Source organism: Zootoca vivipara, chromosome 13 (assembly GCF_963506605.1).
Source record: "Zootoca vivipara chromosome 13, rZooViv1.1, whole genome shotgun sequence".
NCBI classification, from domain to species: domain Eukaryota; kingdom Metazoa; phylum Chordata; class Lepidosauria; order Squamata; family Lacertidae; genus Zootoca; species Zootoca vivipara.
The window spans coordinates 33,054,304-33,068,096 of NC_083288.1; the positions used below are offsets into that span (position 1 = coordinate 33,054,304).

The 13,793-nt window shown below is 43.1% G+C and overlaps 1 protein-coding gene across 1 annotated transcript; it reads left to right on the forward strand.

The window, feature by feature from the left end:
• Positions 1-11,272, forward strand: LOC118095474 (vomeronasal type-2 receptor 26-like). Its single transcript, XM_060281238.1, has 6 exons — positions 1-86; positions 2,487-2,778; positions 3,219-4,073; positions 9,242-9,469; positions 9,868-9,994; positions 10,371-11,272. Exons 1-6 carry the CDS (start codon positions 1-3, stop codon positions 11,270-11,272), a joined length of 2,490 nt encoding a protein of 829 aa, XP_060137221.1.
• Positions 11,273-13,793: the final 2,521 nt, after the last annotated feature.

A 13,793-nucleotide genomic window follows, 5' to 3' on the forward strand; every position in this document is an offset into this window, starting at 1 on the left:
ATGCATAAGAGTGGTAGGAGGCACCAGCTGTTCCAAGGGGAAGAGGACTCAGATCCAGGAGACTGTTGGTGGGATGATGATGAGTGGTCAGATAAAGAAGAGGGAGCAGGCTGAGAGGAGGAGGGGTCACAAGCAGTGGCGAACGGTGCCGTTTGGCTGCCTAGGGCAGCAACACCTGGGGGCGGGGCGGGGCTCCACAGGGTGCATGCATCGTGACGTCATGACGCACACGCCAGGACGGACTGCACAGTCCATCCAGGTTACCGAGGCTCTCTGAAGCAGAGCACGCTACGGAACGGATTGCCGGCGCCTGGCAACCCACTCCGTGGCACGCTCTTTTTCTTCCTGCTGAGGCGGAGGAGGCGAGGGGTGGGCCAGGGGCCAGGGGTGCTGCTCCCCATAAGTGGAGCTAGTATGGAGCTGGGGCAACCGGCCCCCTATGCCCCTCCCTTGCTACGTGCCTGGTCACAAGCTGAAAGAGTAACAGTATTTAGTGAGCAGGAAGAGGCTGTGGCAAAAGGCAGTCCAGAATCAAAGGCAGAAGCAGAGAGAGGAGAGGGGTGGGGGCAGACTGCTGAGGAAGCCAGGGAGTCTCACCCTCCTGCTGTGACCAGCTCCCCTCCCCCCTGGTCTCCTAAAACACAGAGAGGAATGAAGAGGGGGAAGGAAAGGGGGAAGATGATGGAGCCTCCAGTTGCTGGGGATTGACCTAGGCGAGGCATCCCCAAACTGTGGCCCTCCAGATGTTTTGGCCTACAACTCCCATGATCCCTAGCTAACAGGACCAGTGGTCGGGGAAGATGGGAATTGCAGTCCAAAACATCTGGAGGGCCAAAGTTTGGGGATGCCTGATCTAGGCCTTAGAGAGCAGTGGGGAGGCAAGGATGTTCAGTCCTCACAACTGCCTCATTGGGGCAAGACCTATTGGGATGAATTGCTGTGATCATTGTACCCTGCGTTGATTTGGTTTCTTTAAATAAGGAGCGAACCTCACTCTCACTGGGTGTTTTATTACTGACCTACTTCTGACTCCAGCTCCTGACAGCTGAGTTAAGAATTCCAGAGTTTAATGGAGCTCTAGCTCAAATAAGTACTATACAGTGGTACCTCTACTTACAAATTTAATGCGTTCCAAACACACATTTGTAAGTCGAAAAAAATTGTAAGTCAAATCCCATCGGAATGCATTGGGGGGAAAAATTCGTAAGTAGAAGCAACCCTATCTAAAAATTTGTAAGTAGAAAAAATCCTATCTAAACCGCATCGAAGATGGCGGACGGAGCTCCATTCATAAGTAGAAATATTTGTAAGTAGAGATATTCATAAGTAGAGGTACCACTGTACATAGAATTGCTGTCATGCCTCATGGCTGACCAGAGCTTTGAGCCCAGGTTCCCATGCCCTAATACCAATATGCTACATATACCACTTTACACTTCGGAATCTCCTTTGGCTACAACTTAAAGAATCCCCCTCCGCACTACTGCTCCTATATAATATAACCAAGGGGAATTTACCATGACAGTTCTGAATATTCTCCAGCAATCCTACAGGGAATTCAGCATTTTGACTTAATAACCACCTCCCTGTTTGATCATCAAAAGGACTATCATTAATTCTGCTGCTTCTCAAATCTGAGGTGCAATTTCAGGGAGCAATGTAAAAACTCAAAGCAAAGATTGTAGGAAATGTTATAAATATAGCCTCTCGTGAAATTAAACAACCTTTCAGGTTAGCCAGTTTTAATGTAATGCCAGTACTGTAGAAGGGATTACATGAATATGTGGATAGAAGGTAGATGTTCCCTTGTATGGAAGACAGCAGTTTTTGATGTCTTGCAGCTAGCACTATTTACTCAAAAGGCATGTCAGCTCCACATAGCAAACTGCAGGGTTCAGTATATACATCAGCCACTTCATAAGTACCATCAGTCAGGAGATTTTATCATTGGTGGTATTGCTTTTCATGGTGGCTTCCTCTCTAATTCACCAACCTTCACTGAACAAGCCCCACTGGAGTTGCCTGAAGACCTTGTGTAAGAACTTAGCTATTATTATTTGCTTCTATGTATTTTATCATTGAAATGAACAGTCCTACAACAGCAGTCTCATAACACTTGCTTGAGCAGCAGATCTATACAGAACATACATATTTGGGAATAATTCCCTTCAAATCCATCTCTTACTGAAAATAGAGAGGATGGTGGTATTAGATTTAGGCAGTTAATAGAACACCAAAAGGAAAAATATCTCATTGCTCCCCAGGGAATGTATAACACTTTACTGAGAGCCATGCATTCTTATAAACTTTCTGCAAACAGGTAGAATTTATAGGAAAGCTTCTCTTCTGAAGTTGAAATCTGAATCTATCATCTTATGTTCCTTGTTAGGGCCACTTCACACTAAAATAATTAACTTCTGAGTCAAATGCAGAGTACTTACCAGTGCGGAATATTATTTTGATAAAGATTGCAACTCTTGTTCTAGGGTGGTGCCTAAGGGTTACCAGCACATCCTGGCCTTAGCATTTGCAGTAAAGGAGATCAACGAAAACCCTCACATCTTACCCAACTACACCTTGGGCTTCCACATCTATGACAGCTATGTCAATGCAAAGAAGACCTGTCATGCCACAATGCTACTTTTATCCACACTGGAGAAATTTGTTCCCAACTATATATGTGATATTCAGAATAACCTGGCAGCTGTCATTGGGGGACTTGACACCGAAATCTCCCTTCATGTGTCCACTATCTTGCATCTCTATAAGATTCCACAGGTAGGGCACTGTTTGTCTGTGGAATATTAGAATCCAATACCCTTTTCATACTTCCTTGGTCTTTCCAGATTTTGTTTTGTGTGGGTTGGGACCAGATGTGGGTGCACTAGGAATGGATAGATTGCCCTTCCTTCCACCCTACCTCTTCTCATTCTTCCAAGACTAAGAAATCCCTCATAAATAAGGGCAGGGAATGAAATGATAGTCACATGATAGTCACAAAGTATAACTGAGATTCAAAATGACACAGACCAGACTACTTGTCTGATTCAGTGTAACACATCTTCTGATGTCCCTTTATTCATTGGTTTGTGACGAATACCAGTTGATGACCTATATCCCCTGTTAAGGGATTATTCTTCAAAGGATATGATGCCACTGTTGATCTATTCCAATTAGCATTTCCAACCATAGTATTCATTTCTCCAATCTCTCCTTAGCTCACATATGGCCCCGCTCCAATGGTGAATGATAAAATCCCAGGGTTTTCCTTCTACCAGATGGCCCCCCAGGAACGCCACCAATTTGCAGGGATTCTCTCTTTGCTTCTGCATTTCAGATGGACATGGATTGGGGTCCTTGTGATGGATAATGACAATGGAGAAAGATTTGTGCACACTGTGCTCCCAATGTTTACAGAGAGTGGGATCTGCTTTGCCTTTCTAGAAAAAATTCCAAAAATTAGTTTTGCCACTGCAACTTATGACATGGTTCAAGTAGGGGCAAAATTGCATGATGAAATAATGAGCAGCAAAGCTAACGTAGTGCTGGTCTATGGAGAATCTTTTGCAATGGTATTTTTAAGATGGCTTCCCTATCTAAAAAACATAGTTCCTCTGACAATGAATATAAAAGGTAAAGTGTGGATCACAACAGCCCAAGTGTTATTCACTTCATATACCTTTCAAAGGAATTGGGATTTAGATATGTTCCATGGCACTATATCTTTTGCAATTCATTTGAAAGAATTAGAAGGTTTTCATCAATATGTTAAGAGCAGAAACCCATCCATTACAGATGGAGATGGTTTTGTCAGGGACTTCTGGCAACAGGCCTTTGGCTGTGAATTCCCAAATTCCATGGTTGGCAAGGTGCAGTGGGATATTTGCACGGGGGAAGAGAAACTGGAGAACCTTCCTGCGGATTTCTTTGAAATGAGCATGACAGGCCCCAGCTATAGCATCTACAATGCTGTTTATGCCGTGGCCCATGCTTTGCATGTGTTGACCTCATCTAACCTCAGAGGAATGGCTCACAAAAGGAGACAGAAGGATTGGAACCAACAGTTTTGGAAGGTAAGCGGCTGAAGTTCCTCAGCTTGCATAGCACCTTACAAGCATGTTTTTTTCTTTTTTTTATTGAGTTTTAATAATACAAAAAGAGAAAAGAAAGCACACAAAAATACTATATCATTTACACGAACATAAATCCTTCCTGCCCCTATTCCCTTCCCACCACCACACCCCTTGACTTCCTAATTTTTAAAATCCAATATAATCGTTTCACTATTTAGATTTTTATTTTTTATCTCTTTATAACATTCGTAGATAATGTTGTTCTTTCCGCTTTACTGCTTTAATCTAAATATATCAACATATTCTTTTGGAACAATATTTATCCATATATGCTTCGAAGCATTGCCATTCTAGTCTAAGTTTTTGGTTTGACAGCCAGCTTTGCCCTTTCTATGAGCTCTCTTAATTTACACAGACAATCATCTTTTGTAGGTATTGCCTCACTCTTCCATTTGCTGGCAAATATTATCTTGGCAGCTGCTGTGGCATAAAAGAAAATTCCCTTCTTTTTCTGTGGTATATTTTTCCCCAATAAACCTAATAGGTGTGCCTCTGGTTTCTTTTGTATATATGTTTTTATCACTTTTTGAGTTCTTTGTGAATCATACCCCAGTAAGCCTTGGATTTTTCGCAGCTCCACCAGGTGTGAAACAATGTTCCTTTCACTTTTCCACATTTGCAGCATAAAATGGACTTCTGTTTGTAAATTTTGGCCAGCTTTGATTGTGTTCAGTACCACCTGAAAAACATTTTCTTAATGTTCTCTTTTATGGTGTAGCAAGCGGTGAATCTAATGTCTGTGCGTGATACTCTTTCCCATTGCTCCAAATAAATCGTATGGCCGATGTCCTGAGCCCATTTTACCATCACCTCTTTTACTTCTTCTTCCTGTAGGTCCCAATCTAATAATAAATTATAAACCTTTGATAATGTTTTCTTATTGGTTTTCAGCAATGCATTATATAATGTCAATTCTTCTGTGCCAAATCCTATTTTTATATCTGATTTAAAAACACTTTTTAATTGATTGTATTGAAGCCAATCCGATAGATATGATCTTATTTCATGAAATTGATTTAATTTTAATTGGCCTTGATCTTCTGTCAGTAGTTGTCTGTAAGTAGCCCATTCTTTTTGCGTATTCAATTTTTAAACCGCATGCGCTTCAAGCGGCAACAACCACCAAGGTGTCAATGGTTCCAGAAATAGTTGGTTCTTTAGCCATACTTTAAATAGGGCATTTCTTATAATGATTGTTAAAATCTTTATGGACCTTGATTTTATTGTAGCCTAAATAGGTGTGCCAGCCGAATCTATTGTTGTAGCTTTCTAAATATCTTCATGCGCCCTCTCGCCCAGATTGTCCGGAGTTTTGGGCTGGGTTGTCATCAATATGCTGATGACACCCAGATTTATCTGTTGATGGATGGTCGTCCTGCCTCAACCCCAGACACACTGACCAAGTGCTTGGAAGCTGTGGCTGGATGGCTACGTGGGAGTCGGCTGAAGCTAAATCCTTTGAAGACAGAGGTCCTCTGGTTGGGTCGGGATGACATGGGGCGGGGGGGGGGCAACTTCCATCTTTCTCTAGGGCTCAATTAGTGTCAGCCCCTTCTGTCAAGAGCTTGGGTGTAACCTTGGATGTCTCCCTTTCCATGGAGGCGCAGGTTGCAACCACAGCCAAGTTGGCATTTTTCCATCTCCGCCGCATTAAGCAGTTGGTCCCCTACTTTTCTCAGCCTGACCTGGCCACAGTGATCCATGCGATGGTCACCTCCAGCCTTGATTATTGTAACTCACTCTAAGTGGGGCTGCCCTTGAAACTGACCCAGAAACTCCAGCGGGTGCAGAATGCTGTGGCGAGACTCCTTACGGGGTCCTCACTGCGAGATCTCATTCATCCAGTGCTTTACCAGCTGCACTGGCTCCTGGTGGAGTACAGGGTCAGGTTTAAGGTGCTGGTTTTGACCTTTAAAGCCCTATGCGGCTTCGGACCCTCATACCTACAGGACCACCTCTCCCAGTATGCCTCGCAGAGGACATTAAGGTCCACAAATAATAACATACTGGAGATTCCAAGTGTCACGGTCCGGTCGGCGGGCGTCAGGACCAGAGGCAAGATGGTGGTGTAGAAGCAGGAACAGGTGCAGGGCTGAGGGTCCAGCAGCAGGCAGTCGCAGGGTCAAGGAGCAAGGCAGAGGCGAAGGTCTGGGAGTCAAGGAGCAAGGCGTCGGCAAGGCGAAGGTCCAAGGAGCAAGGCGAAGGGTCAAGGAACAAGAAGCACGGCGAAGGTTCAAGGAACAAGAAGCAAGGCGAGGGTTCAAGGAACAAGAAGCAAGGCGAAGGTTCAAGGAACAAGAAGCAAGGTGAAGGTTCAAGGAACAAGAAGCAAGGCGAAGGTACAAGGGTCGAGGGTCAAGATGTCGGCAAGGCAAGGGTCCACGGAGCAAGAATCAAGGCGTCGTCAAGGCAAGGATCAACAGAGCAAGAATCAAGATGTCGGCAAGGCAAGGGTCCAAGGAGCAAGAATCAAGGCATCGGCAAGGCAAGGGTCCAAGGAGCAAGAATCAAGGCATCGGCAAGGCAAGGGTCCACGGAGCAAGAATCAAGACGTCGTCAAGGCAAGGATCCACGGAGCAAGAATCAAGACGTCGGCAAGGCAAGGGTCCAAGGAGCAAGAATCAAGGCGTCGGCAAGGCATGAGTCCAAGGAGCAAGAATCAAGGCGTCGGCAAGGCAAGGGTCCAAGGAGCAAGAATCAAGACGTCGGCAAGGCAGGGGTCCAAGGAGCAAGAATCAAGGCGTCGGCAAGGCATGGGTCCAAGGAGCAAGAATCAAGGTGTCGGCAAGGCAAGGGTCCAAGGAGCAAGAATCAAGGCATCGGCAAGGCAAGGGTCCACGGAGCAAGAATCAAGGTGTCGGCAAGGCATGGGTCCAAGGAGCAAGAATCAAGAGGCCAGATGCAACCAGGCAGGGATAGTGTTGCTGTGGCCAAGAGCTGGAGGGAAATGCTGGGCTTTTATCCCTCCCAGCTCCTGCCACCAGGTGCAGTGAGGTATCAAGTGGCCTCACCTGAGTGACCACTCCTTGCTTCTCCAGCACAAGCTGAGGCAGGCCCCAGTCCTGCAAAGCACTACAGGCCCCAGAGCCCAACTCCTGCCCATACTCCTGACACCGAGTCACAAGGTGGTTAGACTGGCCTCGACCAGGACCAGGGCCTTCTCAGTACTAGCCCCGACCTGGTGGAACGCTCTCTCTCAGGAGACTAGGGCCCAGTGGGAGTTGTCATCTTTTCGTAGGGCCTGCAAGACAGAGCTGTTCCGCTTGGTCTGTGGACTGACTCAGTCTGACTCCGGTGTTCCCCTCCCCTAAGGCTTTATCCTACAGATATTTAAATGAGGTTGCACTTGTAGATTCCTAATTTTAAAATTGAATTTTAACATTGTATTTAATCTGCATTTTAATTGAATTATTTCTTTTATGCTTGCTTTGATATTCTTGTTGTTAGCCGCCCTGAGCCTGGTCTTGACTGGGAAGGGCGGGGTATAAATAAAATTATGATGATGATGATGATGATTATTATTATTAAATCTAAAATATCTGTTCTTTCTAGAGTTATCCAATCTTTTAGCCAATTTAAACATTCTGCTTCATAATGCAATTTTAAATTCGGTAAGGCGAATTTCCCCTTGTCTTTTGTTAGCAACTTATATTTTATACAGGGTTTCTTGCCCTGCCAAAGATATTTTACTAAATCTTTTCTCCCTTCTTCAAAGCAAGTTGGCCATACTATAATAGGAGTCATCTGGAAGAGGGATATCATCTTGGGGAGTACATTCATCTTTATTGTTGAGATTCTTCCCCAGAATGACAACTTTAATTTGCTCCAACTCCTAAAATCATTTTAAATCTCTTTCCAAATTTTGTTGTAATTATTATCAAAAAGATTGATATTTTTCATTGTTAGTTATATTCCTAAATATTTTGCCTTTTTTACAATTTTTAGTCCAGTCACTTCTTGCAGGTCCTTTTGTTTGAATCCGGATACATTACTGAATTCCGTTATCTTTTCCACTGCTCTAGGGATACTCGTTTCTGGACCTTCAACTGTCAAAATGATATCAGGAAACGCCTTTAATTTAAAAGCTTTTTCACCTATTGTAATCCCTTTTATATTTTCTTCTTTTTTAATCTCTAAGTTTAGCACCTCTAGAATTGATATAAATAGTAAAGGGGATAAGGGACAGCCCTGTCTTGTTCCTTTCTCAATTATTATATTCTCTGTTTTGCCACCATTAATAATTAAGCTGGCAAGTTGTTTCTCATATATGGCCATAATAACCCTTGTGAATTGTTCTCCCATCGAGGTTGCTTCAATGACATTCCGTAAGAAAGCCCATGATAGGTTGTTGAAAGCTTTTTCTGCATGTTTCTTCCTCCCAACATCTGGGGTTCCTCAGTGCTCTGCTCTTTGCTGCCTGGATGTACAGCTTTCAGCATGGGTGTGAGAAAAGGCATAGCTGCCAAGTTATCCCTTTTTTACAGGGATTTTCCCTTACGCTGAATAGGCTTCCTCGCGAGAAAAGCGAAAACTTGGCAGCTATGAGAAAAGGGAAACTAGTGTTGTAGCTATACTTTGCAGTTAGTATGAAATGTTGAAATGTTTGCAAATTTTAGCTGAACAATGATGGTACTTCACAGTTGTAAGGGGGAAAGGTCAATGAGTTTATTCAAGCAGAAAATGTCCATGGTGGGCTGGGGTTGTGAGTTTACACACAATCAATTCAGATGTGACTCCAATTAAAACCAGGAAGCAGTGATGGCAGCCAGAGGAATCTGTACCACTCTCTTAGCACCCCCAATTCCACAAAAGCTTCATCAGAGCAAGTGATCCCACACCACTCCTGAGAGAGTAGAGACGGACAAAAATAACAAGAAAGCAGGATGTGTGCTGGAGAAAATTTATTGGAAAATCCACCAGATCAGGCTCAATCACCATCTTTCATTGACTCTGGATCACCACTCAACATTAAATGAAAAAGAGTTTCCTGTGTGTTGACATGCCTTTACAGGAAGAAGTGTCACCATCTCTACAATAGATCTTTGTCTGAAAGATCAAAAGGCAGTCTTCACTAAACTCCTGTCTTTGCTTTCTTTTTTCCAATCTAGCTCCACCACTTTTTGAGAAGTATCGCATTTAACAACACTGCGGGAGATGAGGTCTCCTTCAACCAGGATAGGGAGGTACTAAGTGGCTTGGACATTATCAACTGGATTTTTTCCTCCAACCAATCCTTTCATAGAGTGAGAGTTGGAAGGATGGACCCAAAGGCTTCTCCAGATCGTGCATTTACCCTTCATGAAGATGCCATAACATGGCACAGCTGGTTTAACCAAGTAGGCTCCAAGTATCTCCTGTTTCAAATGAGTTCCAGTATTGAATGAGCACTGGGGATCTGTCCAGATTTCTCAAACTGCTTTCCTTTGAAAATCATACACACCCACTGAAGTGTGTGCAGTTGCTTATACAGTGATCTGCCCAAACACCTCCATGTCATTGAAAAATAGAAGGTGTTTGTACTGGCATTGCGTGAACGGCAATGCTTTCTCTAGTTTGAATAAATATCTTCTGTATCATACCAAATAGCTTCTCCTACTCCCCACACAAAAGTACCTAGAACCAGAAAGATTTCCTAATATTATTATTTTTTATCATAATGCTCTTCTACATCATACCAAATATTTCCTAATAATTATTTCTTTTGTTTTCATTATGCTCTTTCATTATGGATCAGACTCAGCCACATTCTGTATGTACTGTGAGATGCCAGCTTGGATCTAGCAAGAAAGTGAAGGAAGGGGAACCATTTTGTTGCTACGATTGCATCCCATGCCCAGACGGGAAGATTTCAAACATGGAAGGTAAGCAATAGACATAGAGGGCTGGATCCACTTGCCATTACTTACCCTCAGCTCCAATTGAAATAAATGCAAGTGGTGTACGTTTGCTTAAGTTATTCTGGGTCAAACACAAAGGCTGCTGTGTTCTGTTATCCAGAGGAATGTTTAGAATCTTATTGAGATGTTATCAAAACATTGATGCCACATTTAGCCCCAAATGCATGACCACATCATTTTCAATGCAGCATTCCTATTTCCACTCTGATGCTACTTTATATCCATCGAACCCCTAAACACTTTATAGTATCAACACTGAGAGTTTCACTGGATTTTAATGGATATGTGAAATGACAGCAATTATGGCATGATGTTGAAATAAACATCTTTCTTTCTCCAGATATGAATGACTGTTATAAATGCTCAGATGAAAACTATCCTAGCAAGAGGCAAGATACATGCATTCCGAAGGATATAACCTTCTTGTCTTATGAAGAGCCTTTGGGCATTAGTTTGGCATTCATTGCTGTTTCCTTGGCTTCAATTGCAGCACTGGTGCTGGGAATATTTCTGAGGAACCACAACACTCCCATTGTCAAAGCCAACAACCGCAACGTCACCTACACTCTCCTCAGCTCCCTACAGCTCTGTTTTCTTTGTGCTTTATTATTCATTGGCCAACCAGAGAATGTAACATGTCTCCTCCGACAAACTGCTTTCAGCATTATCTTCTCTGTGGCTGTTTCTTGTGTGCTAGCAAAGACTATCACGGTGGTTCTGGCTTTCATGGCTACCAATCCAGGGTCCAGGATGAGGAAGTGGGTGGGGAAAAGACTGGCCTATTCCATTGTTCTTTCCTGTTCCCTTATTCAAACATGCATTTGTATTGTGTGGCTGGCAACCTCTCCCCCATTCCCAGATATTGACATGCACTCAATGGGTGAAGAAATTATACTAGAATGTAATGAGGGGTCTGTGACTATGTTTTACTGTGTCCTCATCTACTTGGGCTGCCTGGCAATTGTAAGTTTGACTGTGGCTTTCCTTGCCAGGAAGTTGCCAGACAGTTTCAATGAAGCCAAGTTCATCACTTTCAGCATGTTGGTCTTTTGTAGTGTTTGGTTTTCTTTTGTTCCTAGTTACTTGAGCACTAAAGGGAAATATATGGTAGCCGTGGAGATCTTCTCTGTCTTAGCTTCCAGTGCTGGCTTGTTTGGTTGCATCTTTTCCCCAAAGTGTCATATTCTTTTGTTGCAGCCTCAGCTGAACAGCAGGGAACAACTAATCAGAAGAAAAGGATGAAGTTTTAATTGTGAGTTCTTTGTTATAGAATGTTGATTTGTGCTGATGTGTTTTATGGATGTTTGTGTACAGTACAATATTTGTAGTTCCTTTATCTTCAGCAGCTTAGCAGAAATCTTATCTAGAAGACTTCAGTCTCTCCCAGTTGAGGAATGTGTTTGGGGAATAGAATCGAGTCTACAGTCTTCTAATTCCATGCAAACATAACACAAGTTGTGGTGGAAAATGCCAAAGAGCCATCTACTCCAAGTCACACACAAAAAAAAAAGTAGGGAGAGGAACATATTCAAGTGTGCCCACTCCAGTACATCACCTTTGGCTCATTTGCAGTCCTTCTTGATGTTAATTTATTGTATGTGCAGTGGGGAGCCTTTTCATGTCATGGTGCCCTAGTTGCCTCCCTTACTATCAAGCTTACTATGGTGCATTGTATGAACCTGAGAGGGTGGGGCTTTGCAGTGTGATTTGGCTCCGTCTTCTATATTTCTTCACATGTGAGTTATTAAAGCAATCCATTGAAAACAGACTCTCAAGTGGGTCCACCCACTTATTCGACCACCGACATGCTTAGTATTTTTCACCTTTGTTTGCTAAAAAAAGTGTGGTTTTTAAATAAAAATCCTGTATCCTGTATATGTAAACAGAAATGTAAATGGCTTTGCAATACATATTATTTACATATTTTTTGCATTTTAATCTGTAATACTAGGTTATGGGGAACATTTGTAACTGTTGACTTCATTTATCTTTTGCTAGTTTAAAAAATACATCATTTTTTTACCTTGAATTTTATTTACAATGTTAATGTATATGTTATTTTATAAGTAAACTGAGTGGAAGTTTTATTTACAATATCGTCTCTCTCCTGACATGTGTCTCATATCTTGATTCTTTATTGCTCGAGACAGTCAATATGCTCTAAGTCTTCAATGCTAATTCTGTCTGATCAGAAGTAATTCCCATTGACTTACTTACATCAACGGGACTTATTCCCAGGTAAATGGAATTAGGATAACCCCTTTGAACCATTTCCTTTGCTCCTCATTTTTCTTTTCTTATGGAAATAAGTGGTCTCTTTTGTTGCCTGTGTGTTTCATCTGTGCTCCTCAGTTAAAGCATGAGGCTCAATGTAGGGAGAACCATCTTGATTTGACTATTCATTTTGATCACCAACACCACCTGATTGGTGGTTGGCATCATTCTCTACCGAGAGAAAACCCAGAGGGATCAGGAAGCAGGTTTTGTGAAGTGATATTTGATATAAAAGCCAAACAAACCAGGATTTCCATTTCTAGGATTTGAGAATTTGGAGGAAGGGAATTGAAATCATGCAACACCCATCTTCTTTGTTATACCATGCAAAGTTATAAGGAACTCTGGTCAATCAGATCAAAAGCCCATCTAGTCCAGTTCAACCACAACAATGACCCTTCCCACTGTAATGTAGCTGAGAAATAGGAATAGCCCACATCCCACCATGGCCACACCAGGCCGCAACCTCCACTCCCCACAATTCTGGAAATAACAGGCACTATCAGATTTAGCCTCTCCACAGACCACAAGTCAAGTGCAGATGGCACCTTGGGGTCATTTGTAGCCCTCTCTGAGTTTGCAGTCTCTGTCTACAGTGGGAAGCCTTGTCCAATCATGGAGCACAAGTTGACTCTCCACTTCAGACCTTTGGCTGTGTTATTTGTGTTAGAGTCTCTGTAAACTGCTTAGGTTTTATTTACACTTAAACAATATACCATTTCTGTTAAATAAATTATTAAAACACTCCTTGACTGATAATTGGTGCCCTCCTAACATGTGATTAAACCACAGAGCCTAGGGCTTGCTGATCAGAAGGTAGGCAGTTCGAATCCCTGTAGATAAATAGGCACTGCTCCAAGCGGGAAGGTATACGGCGTTTCCGTGTGCTGCTCTGGTTCGCCAGAAGCGGCTTTGTCATGCTGGCCACATGACCCGGAAGCTGTACACCGGCTCCATCGGCCAATAACATGAGATGAGCACTGCAATCCCAGAGTCGGTCACGACTGGACCTAATGGTCAGGGATCTCTTTACCTTTACCTAACATGTACCCCATAGCCTGATTGTTCTTAGCTAGAGACAACCAATATGCGCTACAGCTGCAATTCTTTTTGCGGACCTACTCGCCCCTGGTGGTGAAAGGCAATACCAACAACAGATGTAAGCAAAGTGCACATCATAGCATTTTGAAATTTAAAATTGGCCACAAGTTTTATTGATTACAGATGTAGGTAGGCTTTGGTCCAGGCATTAGGCGCTTATCCATTTTCCAGCTTCCAGGTGGATGCTTGAGCAGGGTTGTGCCGGGCATAGGCACGGGGGGGGGGGGGGGGGCAGAGCAAGCATGTTTTCTCCTACGCTGGAGGGTAGGACCTGAACCAATGGCCTCAAGTTACAAAAAAGGGGATTCTGACTACACATTAGGAATACCTCTCTGACAGTAAGTGTTGTTAGACAGCAGAATGGACTCGCTTGGGAAATGGTGGACTG